General features: G+C 53.8%; 9 protein-coding genes across 9 annotated transcripts; 5 read left to right on the forward strand and 4 right to left on the reverse strand.

Moving 5' to 3' along the window:
• Positions 1 to 45: 45 nt before the first annotated feature.
• Positions 46 to 698, forward strand: AB675_980 (uncharacterized protein; the record flags this gene model as incomplete). The annotated part of the gene is made up of 2 exons (XM_018150377.1): positions 46 to 469; positions 528 to 698. Coding segments are annotated over 2 exons (595 nt in total), but the record flags the coding sequence as incomplete, so codon positions are not given.
• Positions 699 to 1,735: 1,037 nt separating this feature from the next.
• Positions 1,736 to 2,445, reverse strand: AB675_981 (54S ribosomal protein L51, mitochondrial; the record flags this gene model as incomplete). The annotated part of the gene is made up of 2 exons (XM_018150388.1): positions 1,736 to 2,230; positions 2,407 to 2,445. The coding sequence occupies 2 exons, from the start codon at positions 2,443 to 2,445 to the stop codon at positions 1,736 to 1,738; spliced, it is 534 nt and encodes a 177-aa protein (XP_017998006.1).
• A 598-nt stretch (positions 2,446 to 3,043) lies between these two features.
• Positions 3,044 to 3,960, forward strand: AB675_982 (Secoisolariciresinol dehydrogenase; the record flags this gene model as incomplete). Its single annotated transcript, XM_018150399.1, has 2 exons — positions 3,044 to 3,110; positions 3,158 to 3,960. The coding sequence occupies 2 exons, from the start codon at positions 3,044 to 3,046 to the stop codon at positions 3,958 to 3,960; spliced, it is 870 nt and encodes a 289-aa protein (XP_017998062.1).
• Positions 3,961 to 4,418: 458 nt separating this feature from the next.
• Positions 4,419 to 6,254, forward strand: AB675_983 (uncharacterized protein; the record flags this gene model as incomplete). The annotated part of the gene is made up of 3 exons (XM_018150410.1): positions 4,419 to 4,555; positions 4,672 to 4,696; positions 4,764 to 6,254. 3 exons carry the CDS (start codon positions 4,419 to 4,421, stop codon positions 6,252 to 6,254), a joined length of 1,653 nt encoding a protein of 550 aa, XP_017998192.1.
• A 465-nt stretch (positions 6,255 to 6,719) lies between these two features.
• Positions 6,720 to 7,574, forward strand: AB675_984 (uncharacterized protein; the record flags this gene model as incomplete). Its single annotated transcript, XM_018150421.1, has 1 exon — positions 6,720 to 7,574. The coding sequence occupies one exon, from the start codon at positions 6,720 to 6,722 to the stop codon at positions 7,572 to 7,574; it is 855 nt and encodes a 284-aa protein (XP_017998113.1).
• A 486-nt stretch (positions 7,575 to 8,060) lies between these two features.
• AB675_985 (putative ATP-citrate synthase subunit 1) lies at positions 8,061 to 10,227 on the reverse strand (the record flags this gene model as incomplete). The annotated part of the gene is made up of 3 exons (XM_018150431.1): positions 8,061 to 8,132; positions 8,189 to 9,956; positions 10,010 to 10,227. 3 exons carry the CDS (start codon positions 10,225 to 10,227, stop codon positions 8,061 to 8,063), a joined length of 2,058 nt encoding a protein of 685 aa, XP_017998141.1.
• Positions 10,228 to 11,579: 1,352 nt separating this feature from the next.
• Positions 11,580 to 13,087, forward strand: AB675_986 (putative ATP-citrate synthase subunit 2; the record flags this gene model as incomplete). Its single annotated transcript, XM_018150442.1, has 3 exons — positions 11,580 to 11,735; positions 11,827 to 12,018; positions 12,071 to 13,087. The coding sequence occupies 3 exons, from the start codon at positions 11,580 to 11,582 to the stop codon at positions 13,085 to 13,087; spliced, it is 1,365 nt and encodes a 454-aa protein (XP_017998167.1).
• Positions 13,088 to 13,891: 804 nt separating this feature from the next.
• AB675_987 (uncharacterized protein) lies at positions 13,892 to 14,731 on the reverse strand (the record flags this gene model as incomplete). Its single annotated transcript, XM_018150453.1, has 2 exons — positions 13,892 to 14,229; positions 14,356 to 14,731. 2 exons carry the CDS (start codon positions 14,729 to 14,731, stop codon positions 13,892 to 13,894), a joined length of 714 nt encoding a protein of 237 aa, XP_017998197.1.
• A 524-nt stretch (positions 14,732 to 15,255) lies between these two features.
• AB675_988 (Acetamidase) lies at positions 15,256 to 16,963 on the reverse strand (the record flags this gene model as incomplete). The annotated part of the gene is made up of 2 exons (XM_018150463.1): positions 15,256 to 15,485; positions 15,529 to 16,963. The coding sequence occupies 2 exons, from the start codon at positions 16,961 to 16,963 to the stop codon at positions 15,256 to 15,258; spliced, it is 1,665 nt and encodes a 554-aa protein (XP_017998190.1).
• Positions 16,964 to 17,485: the final 522 nt, after the last annotated feature.

Here is a 17,485-nt window from a genome sequence, read left to right on the forward strand (position 1 = left end):
TTTCCCACCGACCTCGAGGAGCGGGAGGCATACTTTATGCAGCAGATCGCGCAGGACCTTCCCCCAACTCCTCAACGGCAACATAGGCAACCTCCTCCGCCACGGCGGCCAAGCCGTGCGCGACCGCGTCGAAGCCTTCATCCGTCCCTACGTCGGTCCCCGTGATCCCGCCGGCCAACTGGCGCGAGTCGCAGCTATGCAAAACCACCAACTTGGGGCCTTAGACGTGGACTTTGAGCAAGTCCCAGCATTTGACTACGCGCGTCCGGCGTTTGTGTTGGATGATCGGGCGGAGGAGGTGCCGAATAATACTCCTGGAGATGCGTACAAGGAGCCGCCGGCTGTGCCGGAGGGGTTTGCGGGGGATCTGGATGAGAATGGTGTCTATCTGTGTCCGCGGTGTGAGGAGGAGCTGGCGACGGGGAGTGAGGAGAAGAGTCAGATTTGGGTTGTTAAGCAGTGCGGTCATGTGAGTTCCTCTTCTATTCCGATCAGTACTGTGAGGAGTGTGCTAATGAGTTGTGCAGGTCTACTGTGGCGACTGTGCGCGAGCGCGAAATACGAAGCCAGCCCCAAAGAGCAAGAAGGCGAAAGCGGCAGCCGCGGCGGGGGCGGCTGATGTGTTCAAGTTCTGCGTGATCGAGGGGTGCGATACGAAGCTGGATGGGAAGGATGGGATGATTCTGGTTTACCTCTGAACAGGGCTATATTGGACGAGGCATAACGGTGCATTTCCTCTCAGTGGAAGGGACGGATCGGGCACAACCTCAGCGAGGCGCAGGGCTCAGGAACCTCTCGTTGCCGACATCAGTGGAGGACGGCGGCATCCCTCCTGCGACGGCCACCGCTCATAGGCCCGCGAGGAATAGATCAGTCGTGACGGAAGGGTCGTGAGCAGACGAACGTCGAGACGAGCAAGCAAATTCTGCTTCGCATGTATGTCTCAGGTTTAGGTACGATTGGTCTGCCACGAGATTTTGACACCTAGGACATGATAGCGTTTTGCCTTTTGCTGCCTATACGCCGGAAATGAATGATGAACAGTACTAGATCCCAAGGCCTGCATTATATATCTCATGGACCGTATTTTGCTGTCTTCAGGAGCTACCTGCCTGCCTGAGTATGGGGGCTGGAGATCAATGCGGTCTCAGGGCTCGACATATCACCTTGTCCTCCGCGTGGCGTCCGCCGTGACTTCAGCTATTCTACGTAAGATCCAACCCGCGTTTGGTCTCGCCGAGTCTGCTCCGCATTGATACGTCTGCCCTGCCCCTTTCATCCTGAATACAGTCTCTGTAGAGTGCATGCTCATAGAGCCGGCACACTCTGCGAAACGCCTAGGCTGAGCGTGTGCTGCTTCAAGCCAGTCACAGGAGCGAGAGGCAGACTTATTCCCCACAAAGGCTAGCCTTTGCCAGTGCTCCGCCGCGGACCTTGTTGGCTTTGCTCTGCTCCTCGGACTTTCGACTTCTCCATCATGTTGAGATGGCCGCCGGAAGAAGCTGGGAGATGCCGATGCTCTGGCCGCATCGTTGAGATTGCACGTTTGATGCTTAAGAGAGTCGATCTGGTGGTCAGATCGTTTTTTCTTCGCGGGCTACGCTGTCGCCACTGGTCGAGGGCTGTGACTGGTGGTGCTGCTGTACCAGCGTCTGTTGCTTCTCGAAGTGTTCAGTTCACCATTGTCGTTCGGTCGGTTCAGCACCTCAATCCAGCCACAGCGCAATGCAGCCGTTTATCTTGCGTCCCGCGACTTGTTCCTCTCAAACTTCCACGGCCGTCCCCCTATTGAGCACGAAACCTCCAGCAACGTGATTTCTTTTCCTAAACCCGCTTCACACCCCCATGCAGCGCACTCCAACCGCCCCCTAACACCCCCTCCATCCCCAACCCCCTCCACAATCCCCGTCTCAACCTTCCTCGCCCCGACCCTCCGATTCTTCCGCCCATCGTTTCCCAACAACAACTCAACTTTCTGCTTAACCTCCTCTACCCGCATATTCCTCACACATATGCTCTTGGAGCGACCGTTTATGTAGCTTGCTGTGATCACTGGATGCTTGTTCGGTTTTGGGGCTGTGACGAACTGTGTGGCGGGGTGGCGCGTGGCCAGCAAGGGGAAGTGGTTCGCAGAGCGGAGAAAGTTGGTGAGGCCGCGGGAGGAGGGGGAGACGTCGCAGTAGGAGAGGGTGAGGAGGGTGCAGGGGGGGAGGAGATGGGTTAGGCCGTTCTGTTAAGGGTCGTCAGCAATGGGCTCATGAGGGATAGGTATGGCGCGTGATGGCGACGATTGCGTATGCATTGGTCACGGACGGATGCTAGGAGTTGTGTTTGCGTGCGCTGCGACGTGTCGTTGCGCGCGATGGTGCAGTGCTCTGGAGCGGGATGGAGAGAAGTTGAGCTTACCTGCGCGATGGAGGTGGTTTGGATGCCGAGGACTCCCATTGTTGCAGGATGCGTGGTGCTACCGAGACATGGAAGAGTGTGTGTTTTACAGGGAGGCGCTTTGAGATTGGTAGAGAGTGTAAGGTTCGAACATGTTCGTCAAGTCAAGATCGCAGACATATTTCTGGGAGTGCTTCTGATTGGCTGCGAAAGTTCAGATCACGTGAGAACATCTGCTGATGTTCGACTCGCAGTTGCCTTGGACACTTTTGATCTTCTTCCCTAGGTATATAGTACACCGACAGGGCAGGCATTAACGACCTGCTCGCAGCAACATGCAGTATCTCGCATTCGTCCATAGGATAGGGTCCCGTGCAAGTGCCGCAACACGAGTATACGATCATGAGCGCTTCCACATACCTAATTCGCCGAAATACTGGCCCCGGCCAGATCGTGAATCAACATGTCTTGAGTCAGTAGCCGAATTCTAATCACACGGACAGAAGGCAGCGATGGATCGCCTTATGGTTCCGACTCCGGCGTCTCCAGGACTGTTGCAACATCACGAAGGTAAGGCATGTTTGACTTGTCTGCATCGACAGCTGCAATGTCGTTCGTCAGCATAATCTCGCCGAAGTGATTTTGGTGCTGTTCGGAGATGACGGAACTACTCATCAAGGATAGTGACTTGGAATCGTTGAACGACAAGGTGATAGTCATTACCGGTACGTATGAGAACTCCAAGGCCCGAAACATACTTCTGGGAACACAGCACTGATCAGTTCGTCGCCGCGTACAGGTGGATCATCCGGGATTGGTCTTGCAACAACTCAGATACTGCTCTCCTTGGGCGCAAAGGTGGTGGTCGGAGACCTACAATGTCCAAAAGATGGCTTCTCACACCCGAACTTGAGCTTTCACCGCACAGACGTGACGATCTGGAAGGACCTCGTTGCACTCTTCAATGCTGCAAAAGTGCAACACGGCAGGATCGACCATGTGTTCGCAAATGCTGGTATTTCTTATGCAGCAGACTACCTCTCAACTGAGACGGATGAAAACGGGGACCTGAAGGAGCCTACTTGGATCTGTGAAGAAGTGTGCTTGAAGGCCTGTATCAACACTGCGACTCTCGGTATCTTTCATATGCGGCCTGATCGAGGTGGGCACGGAGGCAGTATCATCGTCACAGCCTCAATCGCGGCCTTCACCCACTACCGTGGAGTCGACTATACTGCCAGCAAGCATGGCGTACTGGGGTTCATGCGTGGGATGCATACTCTGCTGGGTGCAGCAGGCCTGCCTATTCGGATCAATGCCATCGCTCCATCCTGGACGTATTCAGGTCTCGTTCCTCGCGAATTGCTGGACGTGGTCGGCGTCCAGGGACAGCCTCCCGAGGCTGCAGCACGAAGCGCACTCATTCTCATGGCGGATGGCACACGGACTGGGCAGCTCATGCATTCAGCTCATGAGCGCTTCAAGGAAATTGAGGAGTCTATCTTCGCGTCCGCTGTCTTGCAAGTCATAGGTACTGATGAACCTACCGAGGACGAGTACTCGCTATGGCTTTGAAGATGAGAGGCCCAGGTCAAATACCCTCTGACCTGCAGACACAGGCTTGATGCGTCAATATCAATACTCTGCCAGAGAGTGGACTGCTCACTTCCTTTGGCGGCTAGACTTCTGTTCTAGCTTAGTCATTCCGCGTCTTTTCTAGGCCCGAAAAGGCAACTCCACGACGAATACGTCGCTTCCGTTTCCTGCCTTTCTTCGTCAAATCTTTCCACAAAAAGGCGGTTTGTGTGTCGGCGCTTTATTGCAAAGCACGCAGCAGACAACGTACACAGCATCGGTGCCTGGCCCTCTGGCTGTCATGCTGTCGTATCGCTTTTGCGGTCCATTCGCGATCAATTTTCTGACACTCATCGTTCCGTGATACCAGCAGCATCTTCGAGCAATCACACCAAACCACACGCGGAGCAATTCTTCAGCCACTGCGAGCAGACGCTACCTCTAGATGCAGGAACACGATGTCACACCCATCTTGGATCGGAGGGCTGGCAGTCGTTCAAGGTGGTGTACCTGCGCTTGAAATGGATCCCCGAGGTCGGGACACTAGTGACCGCGCAGTGCCAGTCCGGAAGGGTCACACGAAGAGCCGCAATGGGTGAGTTGATAGCTCTCCGTTGTTCCGGCGGTCACACTGGCTACTGCTAGATAAGTGGTCAGACTTACGGGAGCTGCGTCCGTGACACCATACCAGTAGAAGGCTAACCTGGTCAGGTGTATGCAATGCAAGAAGCGCAAAGTGAGTATTCTTCGCATACGCTCTCTTTTTTGGGACCGTCGAACCATTCTGATGTTGGCCACTATAGATCAAATGCGGAGAAGAAAAGCCATGTTGCGCGAACTGCTCGCATCGCGGCAATTCATGCGAATACGCTGAGCTTTTCCGCGCCTCCTCTGGCAAATTGGCAGGCCATATTCGAAAACACCAACCAATATCAATCTTCGTCACGAATCTAGGCGCATCAGACTTCGCGGCTCGATCTCCCGAGATGCGCTTCTGCCTCAGGGAGATGCGCTTCTTCCACCATTTCATCATGAATGTCCCGCACCCCCTACCACTCGGCAACCGCAAAATCTGGGCCAATGACATCCCACAGATTTCCCACCAGCATAAGTATCTGATGCATGCCATGTTGGCCCTTGGTGCAGCAGAGCTTAACATCGAGCGTCCCGATGCACTTGTTCATGCAGAGGTGCTAAAGCATCGGGGTAGAGCCATCGCAGGTCTCCAGCATGCTCTTAAGGACGAGTCCAGTTGGGGCGTACCTGGGCACCCAGACGCTATGCTAGCCACGTGCTATATTCTTGTCGCGCAGACCTCGCACATGGCCGACGCTGCTCATGATTTCAGCGTTGCAGTCCGAGGCTGTGCAGTGGTGGAGGAGAAACTCAGAAGAGAGCAGATTCAGACGGCCTTCGAGCTCGGCCTTAAAGACTTGCATGGAAGGCTGACCAAGTCATTGACTGCAGCACATCCACGACTCGCTACTATACCGACGCCAGACCTTGCTATGAGTCTCGTCCGCGAGATTCTTCCACACGTCAAGGACTTGGCAGCGTACCCATTCGCACTTGCCATCGATCGTTGTTTGGCAAAGTTTCAGTACTCGCCTGCCGAAGCTTACACAGAATCGCTCGCCAACTTCTCGCAATGGTATCACCTCGCTCTTGGCATCGTCGATTGCCTGCGCAGTCCAACAGAAGCGGTATACGTCGTCGTCCTACAAGGCATATTGACCGCGAACATGATCTGGATGAAAGTCCTTATCCCACTCATCCTATGGCCGCGCCGTAGCGAGAAGACGAATCCGTTTCCGCGTAAGGCGCTCTTCGAGGGCTCTTGCTGGGTCGAGTCAATTGCCGAGTGGGTGCCACTACAGTATCAGCACCTTCTTTCCTGGTCGATTCGAGTCATTGATGCCATCCCAAAGAAGCTGATGAACACCTCAACATGCAACTCATCTGTACACAGTCGCGCCGCCAATGTCTCAGCGAAACTCGAAACCCTGCATAACATCCACAACCACGCCCACAAGATGCTCGGGAGCATTCTTCGCCTCGCCTCGGAGCTCGTCTCTTGGTTCGAAGGCCATGCGACTGCAAACCTCGGCACCAAGGACGACGACAGAGACATGTCGTATGGAGAGTTCGGACCCATCCCAGTACCGCTAGGCCAGCTAAATCATTCGTTCTCTCGAGTGCTGAGGACGAAGAGAGGTCCTGAGCCTTCGCCGCTGGACGAGTCAGTGCTGGATGAGGACGACTTTCCATTTCTGTTGTTTTCGAGACTTGGCTGAGAAGCATTCGTGGAGTGGTGTTTCTTCTAATGTCGATGACGGTCTTACAGTGCGGCTGTCGAGGCCACAGACGTGGACAAGCATACTTTCCAACACGGATGAAGCGCTGGTGCAGGCCTGGACGACCGGTCTTATCGCAGCAGATATGGTCCTCGAACCACACACTGTCTACGAGACCTTTATTTCCGCGCGCACCGCGAACAACTACATCTCGCTGAGAGTGCTATTTCCAGTCTTTGCCAGGGCTTTCTTGAGGCGGACGAGCAGGCAATTACCAATGCACCTCACAAAGGAAATGAGAGGCACCAGTATGCATAACCTTGAAATTTGCAAACTGCTTTCCTCATTGTCTTCGCGTGGTAATTTCAGCAGGATCTGGAGCCTCTTCTTCCTGATATCCTTCACGCGCTCCAAGCACTAGCCTCCCACCAAACGACCGGCATTCCATCGAGATACCACATCACGATGCCTACCTTCAGAGCAGTTCGGCACTTTGTTGGCGCAGTCTTCACCTTCCTCGCCGTTCTCTGCGTACTCAACAGGGCTTGCCTAGAATCGTACAGCTGCTTGTACGATCTGTACCAACATAAGACGGGTATTTTCGCACGCATGGCATACCTGTTCAACTCCTATATCCGCATGAGCGGCTTTACGGAGACCGCATGGGCTCACTTCACCAATAAGCACTACCTCAGCGTACCAGTCTGGGTTCTGTCAAGCATCTGGCTCTCGTGGAGGGCGATGGCTCCGTATCGACCATGCCGCCTCTGTCTACACACCTCGCGTATGGTCGTCCACGCCGCCTCGAAACTCATCGAAGGCAGCGCCGCATGTGGAAGTCGTATGGACGATTGGATCACTCAACAAATCGACAACTTCTGCATCAACATGTGCGCCAAAGCCTGGAACGCCCTCAACGCCACCAACGATTTCCATGACGACGACGAGGAAAACCATTCCCGACAGACATCCAAAACCCTGAAGCGATACAAGCGCCAGATCAGGCGAAAGCTAGCCGCCCATGCACGCAGTCACGCGCTGCGCAATTTCCGTGCATTGTCTACGGCTCGTCCGATGGCGACCGTGGCAGAGGCTCCAGACGACCACGAAGACCTTGGGGATTCGAGATTACGGCGCGAAAACGAGGCTTTTGGAAGCTGGATTGAGAGTCGATTCGTGAACAGAATGGCTCAGATAGGAATGAGCGGTGACGAGGCTCTCAGATGGTGGCGCAGGGATTACGGGCTCAGAAAGGGATTATTCATGAAGGAGTGGGAGAATCAGACAGTGGGGCAGTATGTTTTGGAAATGAGCAGTTGAGTCGAGATTGCTGGCATGGTCAACACTCAAGCCTGATCTGGAATTGCAGATGGCCATGTGTGACTCTAGGCTACAGTAAATTGCCGACGGGTGAATGGGTAGAATAGAAAACCACCTTCTAAGATCTACATAATTCCTTCGCTTCACGGGACCGAATATCGAACCAGAGATTCCTGGAATTTCCATGGGGTTGTGTCATGAAATCGGAAGACTAGATTTTCTCCAGCCTTCGCATCCAACGCGGTGGACAGGATAGCCACAACAGGAGCAGCTCTGCAGTCGTAAATGGGTAAAGAGTATATGCTCTAGCACGTACAGACTCTCCGATCATCGATCGAATCCTCATGGTCATTCCATCCACGTCCTCGCTGCCGCTAACAGAAAATTATCAAGTTGCCGGAAGCAACAACGCCAATCCTCCCACCACTTATGCAGGTCTTGCTAAACATGCGTACAAATTGAGACAAGACAGAGCGAGACAACAGCTTATGCAGCGCTGACCTCGACTCTGCCTTCGTTGCCAAGGCCGCCCTTGGCGAGCTGGGGAAGGAGATAAGTCTGATGAATGCGTTAGCAGACTGCTCAAGAGTCATAGAATATGGTGTCAAACTTACAATGTCGTCCCAAGGATGACGGTACAGACCAGTCCGCAGACGCTTCTGGTCCAAGAAGTGGGCGATCAGACCAATCGATCGACCGAGCACGAAAAGACCGTTGAGAACACCCATGCGGAGATAGTCCTCAGCCTCCTCGGGCGAGAACGCACCGCAGTTACGGAGCAGGTCAACAAAGCAAACAGCAATGCAGCCGTCAACGTTGAGAATAAGGTTGTCCTTTTTCGAGGTCGTCACGGTCTCAACGGCAATAGCATAATCCAGAAGCTTGTGCGAAGCAAAGTTCTTGAGGACGAACTCCTTAACGAGCTCGACACGAAGATCGGGGTTGTTGCGTGACTTGACGCGATGGCCGATACCTGGGATGAGCTTGTTCTCCTTTCGCATCGTGTCGACGAATTCTCTTGGTGACCAGCCCTTGTCGAAGGCCTTTGTGAATTCCTCGGCTGCTCCGTCAAGCGCACCACCGAATCGTGAACCGATGGTGAGAAGACCAGCAACCAGAGAGGAGATCAAGTCCTTTCCGGCACGAGTTGTGATGATGGTGTTCATAGCTCCTGACACAGCTGGACCGTGGTCGGCTGTGAGCATGAGAACCATTTCCAAAAATTTGCTGGCGTAGAGTGGCAGACGTCTGCGGAACCACAGAAGAGACATGACACCGCCAATACCAATGTCCTCCTTGAAGACGTCTGAGATTGGCATACCGGCATATAGCAATTCCTGACCTCTGTCGTCTGAAATTGTGGAGATGAAAGCAGCGGGCTTTCGGATAAGACCCAATTCCTGCGCCCAAGCATAATCGATGGGAATCTTGGGTGGGATTGGCTCTGGTGCAGGCTTGACGGTACCCTGCTTGACAAGCTTCTGATAGACCTCGGCGAGCACGTTGGGCATATCTTCGAAGGTCTCTGGAACGAAGAAGCCGGCCTTTCGCATCGACTCGTTCTTGACAGTAGCTTGCTCGAGCTGTGAGTTGGCGGATGCACCGGCGTGACCGAATTGCACCTCGGTCTTAAACATGCCAGCGCAAGTACCGATGGCCCACGCAACGATCGGCTTGGTGATTGTGCCGTTCTTGACCGCCTCAATAACACGGTACTCCTCAACACCACCAACCTCACCGAGTAGAACAAGAATCTTGCATTCCGGATCGGCCTGGTATCGGAGCAAATGGTCGATGAATGATGTGCCTGGATATCTGTCGCCACCAATGGCAATGCCCTCATACACACCGTCGGTGTTTTGTGAGATGATGTTGTTCAGCTCGTTGGACATACCACCGGACTTGGAGACGTAGCCAACTGAGCCCTTGCGGTAGAGTTTCGAAGCAACAATGTTGTCCATCATACCACCAGTGTTGCCGATCTTGTATGCACCGGGCTTGATACCACCGACTGTGGCAGGGCCAATGATTGTGATGCCCTTCTCCTTTGCGGTGACCATGATCTCGCGGGCACGTCGTTCAGGGACACCTTCGGCGATGATGGCGATCGATCGCACTTGGGGAATGTTCATGAGCTCCATCGTAGAAGTATAGACTGATCGTGACGACGCAAAGTTGACGATTGTGTCGACATCTGGGTGTTTCTCGAAAGCCTTGTCTACTGATTGGTAGACAGGCAGAAGGGTCTCGCTGGTGCCCCAGTACATCTTGCTGACGAACTGGCCGCCGAATGTGTAGATGATGCCGGCTACGGAGGGTGTCGATCGCTTGCAGATGAAATCGAAGTCGAGCATTCCCTGGACAGCCTTGGGCTGCATGCCGCTGCAGAGGCGTTAGTCCTCCGTTTCCGTTCATGCCCGGCTCTCGAGACTTACTAGACAAAGCATCTTGACTTATTGTGGAACAGAACATCTTGTAGAGGGCTACCAGCGCTGGAAGGAGCGCCGAAGCGCTTGATGTTTTGGTCAGCCGAGTATGGTGCTGGTGTTCTGCTTCCGTTCATTCTGTCACCATTGGCGCCATTCGTGCCGTTGGCGGCAGGTGCGAGCGTAGCCGGCATGTCTGGCGAGTTCTCTCGGACTGGTATTCCCATAGTGTCAGTCTCAAAGCAAATGTGTCGTGTCTTGGTTTGGGAAGTATTGTAGCAAGGAGGGGCTGCAGTGAGTGCGATTTAGGAGAAGAGACTTACATCAAATGTTCAAGGCTATGGGGAGAATGGTTGAAAAGGAATGTATGGTCAATGGAGCAACACGGACAGGATTAGGAGCAGCAAGTGGTGGTCGTCAATGGTATTGTGTGAGCGGTCTTCTGGCGGGAAAGCGTTGGATGAGGTTGGTAGGGGTAACCAACACCACGCAAAAAAATATGTGGAGAAGGTGCTATCCTGGTATCTCAAAATATTTGCCCGCAATGTTGAGTCCTCGCTCCCGCCTTAGCTTTCGGGGCCTTGATCTTCGCCTGTCAAGCTATCCTCAACGGGACTATCACGGCCCCAATGTTCTGCTTGTGCTGCAAGGCGGTGAGATTGGCTCTGCTTCTTCACCATGAGACATCCGAATGGTCTGATGGTGATACGAAGTACGACAAGAATACCGACATGAAATGCGGACTCCGATACCTAGCCTAGGGAACTGGTCGTCGGACCCCTTGACAACCATTCATTGGGCGACGGCAAGCATATCAAGACTGCGACATACCTCAAACATGAGGCAGTCCGCTGCTATACAAGGTATACTGGCCCCGAAATGTGTTCATCTCTCACTTTGGTCCGCCGACACTATCATCGTGTCGCAGTCCTTCGGTGCCTCACCATGCTGTGCACGCCGTGGTAGTAGGTGAAATGCTCGGTGTAGACCTCACACGATCCAACAAAAAGTAAACTGAATATTCCGCATGCAACGTCATTGGAGCAAGCTCGCTACCCGCCTACCGAGTGCCTCAGGGTCGTTGACCGCCCCTCCGAAAAGGTCGCTACAGGGGTCCAGCGAGCCTATAGGCGGTTCGGAGGGGGGCCGACATGGCCTTTTGGGCATCCTGTTCCTGGCGTTGGCGGCGCGATCTTTAGTTAGAACATAAAATAGCTCCCTCCCCAACAACGGGAAATCTGCTCCACTTAGGCCAATCTCTATGCAGCTTAGTTGGGGGGCATAGAAAAAAGTATTGTGCAGTGATCCAACTCGCTCCGAGCATTGAAGGGAGCCAACAGCCAACAAGCAGTATTACGATCAACAACCAATTCCCAGCGCACGAGTAATTTTGTATTCACGATTGAAGCATCATACACACCGGTGACTTCCTGACTGTCGCTGCTAGTACTTCCACCTTCCTTCTGAAGTATTCTTGGTCGCGATTACTTGAATTCCGGTCTCTCCAAGTTACCGTCTCCAGCAGTCGTCCACCGCCTTCACTGAATTCAACCCAAGTCATACCACTCACTGTTCCAAGATGTCCGCTAAATCGATCCTTGAGGCCGACGGCAAGGCCATCCTCAACTACCACCTCACTCGTGCTCCTCTCGTCAAGCCATCACCTCTCAAGTCAACAGGTCAACACAATGCCCCGTCAAAACTTGCATCCATCTACTTCCCAGAAGACGAGCAAGTATCTGCAGTCCTCGACCAGGCTGAGGCTACATACCCTTGGTTGAAGCACCAGCGCCAAATTCGTCGCAAAGCCAGATCAACTTATCAAGAGAAGAGGAAAGAGTGGCCTGCTTGCACTGAACAAGACCTGGCCTGAGGCTCGCGCATGGATCGAGACAAAGGCACGAAAGGAACAGCAGGTCGAGCATGTCGTGGGCACACTATCACAGTTCTTGGTTGAGCCATTCGTGCCTCACCCTCAAGATACTGAATACTACATCAACATCAACTCCGTCAGAGATGTAAGCCGCAGTTACTGAATTCCGTTTGATTGCAGCCACTAACACATCTCAGGGCGACTGGATCCTCTTCACCCACGAGGGTGGTGTTGATGTCGGCGACGTCGACGCAAAGGCCGAGAAGGTCCTGATCCCAGTCGACCTCAAGAACTTCCCCTCGCACCAAGAGCTGGCCAAGGCCCTGCTCAAGAACGTCCCCAAGGGCGTCCACAACGTCCTCCTCGACTTCATCATCCGCCTGTACTCCGTCTACGTCGACTCACAGTTTACCTACCTCGAAATTAACCCTCTAGTCGTCATTCCCAACGCCGATGCCACATCCGCCGAAGTCCACTTCCTCGATCTCGCAGCCAAGCTCGACCAGACTGCGGACTTTGAATGCGGTGTCAAATGGGCCATCGCCCGCAGCCCGGCCGCTCTCGGCCTCCCAGGCGTTAAGACCGACGGCAAAGTCTCCATCGATGTTGGCCCGCCCATCGAGTTCCCTGCCCCCTTCGGCCGCGAAATGAGCAAGGAAGAGAAATACATCTCTGATATGGACGCCAAGACCGGTGCTTCCCTGAAACTTACCGTTCTCAACGCCTCCGGCCGCATCTGGACCCTCGTCGCCGGTGGCGGCGCCTCCGTCGTGTACGCCGATGCCATCGCATCAGCCGGATTCGTCAGCGAACTCGCCAACTACGGCGAGTACTCCGGTGCACCCACCGAGACTCAGACCTACAACTACGCCCGCACCGTGCTCGATCTCATGCTGCGCGCTCCCATGCACAAGGAAGGCAAAGTGCTGTTTATCGGCGGCGGCATTGCCAATTTCACGAATGTCGCGTCGACGTTCAAGGGTGTGATTCGTGCGCTGCGCGAAGTGGCACCCGTGCTGAACGAGCATGGTACCCAGATCTGGGTCCGTCGTGCAGGGCCGAACTACCAGGAGGGTCTCAAGAACATCAAGGCGGTTGGTGAGGAGTTGAAGCTGAATATGCACGTGTTTGGGCCGGAGATGCACGTCAGTGGTATTGTGCCGCTGGCGTTGAATGGCAAGACAACTACCGTGCCGGAGTTTGGGACTATGTAAGTGGATGGGTAAGAGGGACGATTTGAGAGGACGAATTCGAGTATGTGTCAGTGGATGGGAGCAAGGTTCTCAAGGAAAGGAGTCAGCCCAAGTTTTCGATCGGGCAGCAAGTCGCGGTTCGCTGCCATGGATTTACGTAGCTTCATCTGGTTCTTGCTTCTACTGCATTAGAGCGGAGACTGGGGAATGGAAATGGAAATCTTAATGAGCTTTGTCTTCTTGGAAAACCGAACAGCTAGATCGTCCCAGTAGCGCTAAGAGCGACCGGCATACGGCTTCTCGTCTCACCCGGCGGATCGTATAGCAGCGAGAACGACGGATGGCTTTCTGTTCGGTATTGCTTGTTGCTAACGCCTATAGTCCTTTTGACACCGCTGTCGCACCTGCAATGGGAAATACGATGTCTCTGACGCCTCTGGCCATACCTACCTAGGTAGTCGTGGCTTCCGCCTACCATAGATTGATGTAGTGGGCGACAATAAACGCGGGTAATTGCAGTGACTGCAGTGTTGACGTCGGTGCGCTCCGCAGGAACCTCAACCAAGACATGGCTTGTTGGTGACAGTAGACTGCAGCGTGTACTAGCTTCGGTCTTCTCATTCACTCTTACTCATACACGCCGAACTCGGCCCTCGCGCTGAGAGGTAAGTCGTTCATACTCGCGTGGCCCTGCGTCGCCATCATGCGGGCCAGTGACTGCGTCCTCAATCGCTAGTCGGTTCATACCGGTCGTTGTGGTTGTCGCTAGAAGAGGTATTTTCCTTGCGGACGTGGCCTAGCCTCATTATTGTTCTTCGACACTCCCTAAGCGTCGACCGTCCCAAGTCTCCCAGCGCCACCGCCCAGCTCATCGATGTATGCCGTCATGCTACATCCCTGACTCCTACTACCACTCGCGCCCTTCTTTCCTGCACTGGCTCCCTTCTTGGCCTTAGCATTCCCGGTCGCAACACTGGTGTCAGGGGTGGTGCCTTCGAGTTCCCGAAGAAGGACGGCCAGGACTTCGATCGGGGGCTCAAGGTTGAGGCGATTAGCGCGCTTCCAGCGGGCGAGGCGGGTGATGCCGATACACGAGCCGAATTGGCCGGAGAGGTCGAAATGGCGGAGGATCTTTTCGTGGAGGGGGAGGGTTTGTTGGTGTACTATTGATTGCCCCCGGCGTTAGCATAGTTGAAGATGGTATTCAGGGAAGGGAAAGATGTATGTCGTGTGTCGTATGGGCTTGCAGGAGAAAGGGTGAAGGGGTCGGGATGGATCATGTGACATACCTCTGGGTGCGAGTCTGCTTTCTTCTTCTTTCCGCCAGTAGCTCTTGATCTGTGCGTCTGTGATCTTCTCTGCGGCGGCTTCCCGAGAGTCGACTGACGTGCTTGTCCCTGATACTCGCTTCTTCTTCTTTGGCTGAATTGTAGCAGCTTCTGCCTCAACCTCGACCTCAGGCTCGACTTCTGTTGAAGCGACTTCGGGCTCGGATTGCGACTGTGGTTCGGGAGTTGAGACGTGCTCGATGATCTCTTCTTTGACGGTGTCGGAGAGGCGCTTCTTGGATTCTTGTTGCTGTTGCGTCGTCTTGGTGACCTTGTTCTTGAATGAGAGGGTGGTTTGCGCTGGAGGGGCTGCTCGGCGGCGGGTTTTGGGCGGCATGGTGGCTGGTGGGAAGATGTGTGGCGCGATCAAGTGAGTCTATTTGCGTGTGTCGTGTCAGAAGGCGAGAATGCGTAAATAGTCGTCGTAGTTGTGATCAAAGTCGAATATAGAGCCTTGGATTCAAGTTGAGTGAGGTCAAAAGTGAAGTTCAATGTATGACGATGGTCACGGGCAGTTGCGCCTGACAACCAGAAAAATGCGCTAATGCAACCACTTTAGGTACGCGACTACGCGTCGCGGCTCAAACTTCCGGTCTTTTTCTTGTGCAATGACGGACATCAGATGAGATTGTAGACAGCGTTGCACAGAGCAGACCATACATAGCGGCAGCTTGCTAGAAGCCGTTGGCAGCTGTGTTCATCGCCCGCCCGCCCGGAGATTGAAATCAATGCTTCATCTGGAAACCTGTTTTCACAAATCGAGAATGTATGTACAGATACCGGGTTATCTCTGATCTACCCGACCATCGAACACAGATAGTATATGTTCAATCGATTGTGTCGAACAGTTTCCGACTACCTCTATGCCTTCAACGCTTGCGCAATAGCTGCGGTCATCTCAAGGACCTTCTCTTCCTCAAGCCGCTTACCGACACATTGCAGCGACACAGGCGCACCATGGTAGAACTCAGCATCATAGTCTGCCTGTATACGGCCATCAATATCCGACAATTGCTTGAATGTCTTCGAGTCTCGAGCTTTGTCAAGACTCCTGTCCGCGAATAGCACCGGGAAAGTGCACGCACAAAAGTCTGGAGTTGTTAGCGATACTCCGATATGATGAGGAAAACTTACCTAGCAGATTCCAAACTCCAGTATACCCAACGTACAAATCAGGCTGCGTGCCACCTAGCCTAGGGGCCGCGTGTGGAGCCACAGCCATGATTATGCCGTCCAGCGGCTGCCCATCTGGCGCTCCCGTCATCCAGTAGTCGAGATACTGCTTCTGCAGCTCATTCCGCTTCACGACCATTTGACGCATTTGCGTGACACCAATCTCTTTGGCCTGTGCGGCCATCTCATACCCTTTCATCGAAGGAAATATAGGCTCGTCGTGGGGCTTCACCATGTCCACAATCGCAGACCCTCCCAGGTCGAAGAATGCGGCGACCAGATTCTTCGCGATGACATCGTGGTTCTTGGGTGCCCACGGGATGACTGTATGGCCAGCAGCTTCCAACTTCTCCTTGGTGACATTTAGTGCCCGTTCCACAGGCGGGTGGCAATGAACGAGACCGTCGTTATTACCGACCAGCCCCAATCGTAGCTTGCGTCCCGGGGGCTGAATGACATTCTTCCTCCACGGTATAGGCAGACACTTGTGGTCGCGATTCCATGGTGCAGACTGCTCGGACAGCAAAGCCTCGGAGTAGATTTCCAGTGACTTTAGTGATCTTGACATAGGCCCGTTGACAGCTAGGATGAATTCTTGACCTGTGATGCCGGTCTTGCCGCCCCAGCTTGGGTAGCGACCATAAGACGGTTTCAAGCCATACTGAAAGCCAAACGCAGCTGGGATGCGAATGCTGCCACCTATGTCTGTACCGACACCCAACGGTGAAGCTTTCAACGCGATCAGTGCTCCTTCACCGCCCGAAGAGCCACCTGGCGTAAGGCCTTTATGCAAAGCATTCCGGGTTTCGCCCCAGACATGGTTGATGCTCTCAGCCATCATCATTGCAGTGGGAACGTTGGTCTTCACATAAAACACTGCTCCGAGGTCCCGAAGCATGGTGACGAGTACGGTCTCGCTGTCTGTTGGCTCATTGGCGTATGGGGACATTCCGATCGAGGAAGGATGTGGCGGCGTGACGAAACAGTCCTTAAGCGAGATGGGCAGGCCATGCAGAGGTCCCACCGTCTTGCCATTCTTCGCAAGATAGTCGTCGAGGTATTGAGCGCGCTGATATGCTTCGGGATATAGCACCTCGGTCACACAATTGGTGAGCTCCTGTGCGTACGCTGAGGCTTTGCAGAAAGCTTTGGCGACCTCGAGAGCCGTCCATTTCTTGCTGGCAACATTCTGCAGGATCTCTTCGGCTTCGCTCTCTAGGATGGTACGCTCCTCTGATGTATAATACCCTGAGTTGAGGGCATGCTCGGTCAGATTGTTAGGCAGGGAAGCTTCGTCTACCTTTGGAGGCTGGAAATATGCGGCGATGTTTGTATCTCTCCGTTTCCGCGCGATCACCGAAATATCTTTGTAGCTTTGAGTCGCTGTGGACGCCATGCTATGATACGTGGTGCGAGGCCCTTACGTCAAGTGGATGACTCCAGATGTCAGGTGTGGAGGGCAATTAGATGAGTGTAGTAGCAGAGTTGATTAACAAAGCAACTATAGCTAACAGAATCATATGGAGGGGCTCACCTTGATATGATATGATACATTACCTATTTCGTACATCGAACGAAGCACGAGCGGCACAAGCACGCACTACTCCGCAGGCAGAACCGAGGGAACGGCACCACGCATACCTTCTGAACGACAAGATGTACGGAAGTCTGGTGCGTATCTTCGGCGCGAAGAAGGAGGGGTTCACGATAACGCGATTCGGAGCAGCGAGCAAGATGGAGAACCGACCGGTGTGCAAAGCGGGAATCGTGCCTGCCTGGAAAAGAACATTGTCAAATGACCACAGTCACGTGAGTCACTCCAATCTTGATATCGAAATGCCCGTGAACTTTGACGGCCCGGTCACATTACTTCGTACATCGACTGATCTCGCCGGGTGTTGGTAGAGGAGTATCTTTG

The sequence above is a fragment of the Cyphellophora attinorum genome (genome assembly GCF_001299255.1).
Source record: "Cyphellophora attinorum strain CBS 131958 chromosome Unknown Contig20, whole genome shotgun sequence".
NCBI classification, from domain to species: domain Eukaryota; kingdom Fungi; phylum Ascomycota; class Eurotiomycetes; order Chaetothyriales; family Cyphellophoraceae; genus Cyphellophora; species Cyphellophora attinorum.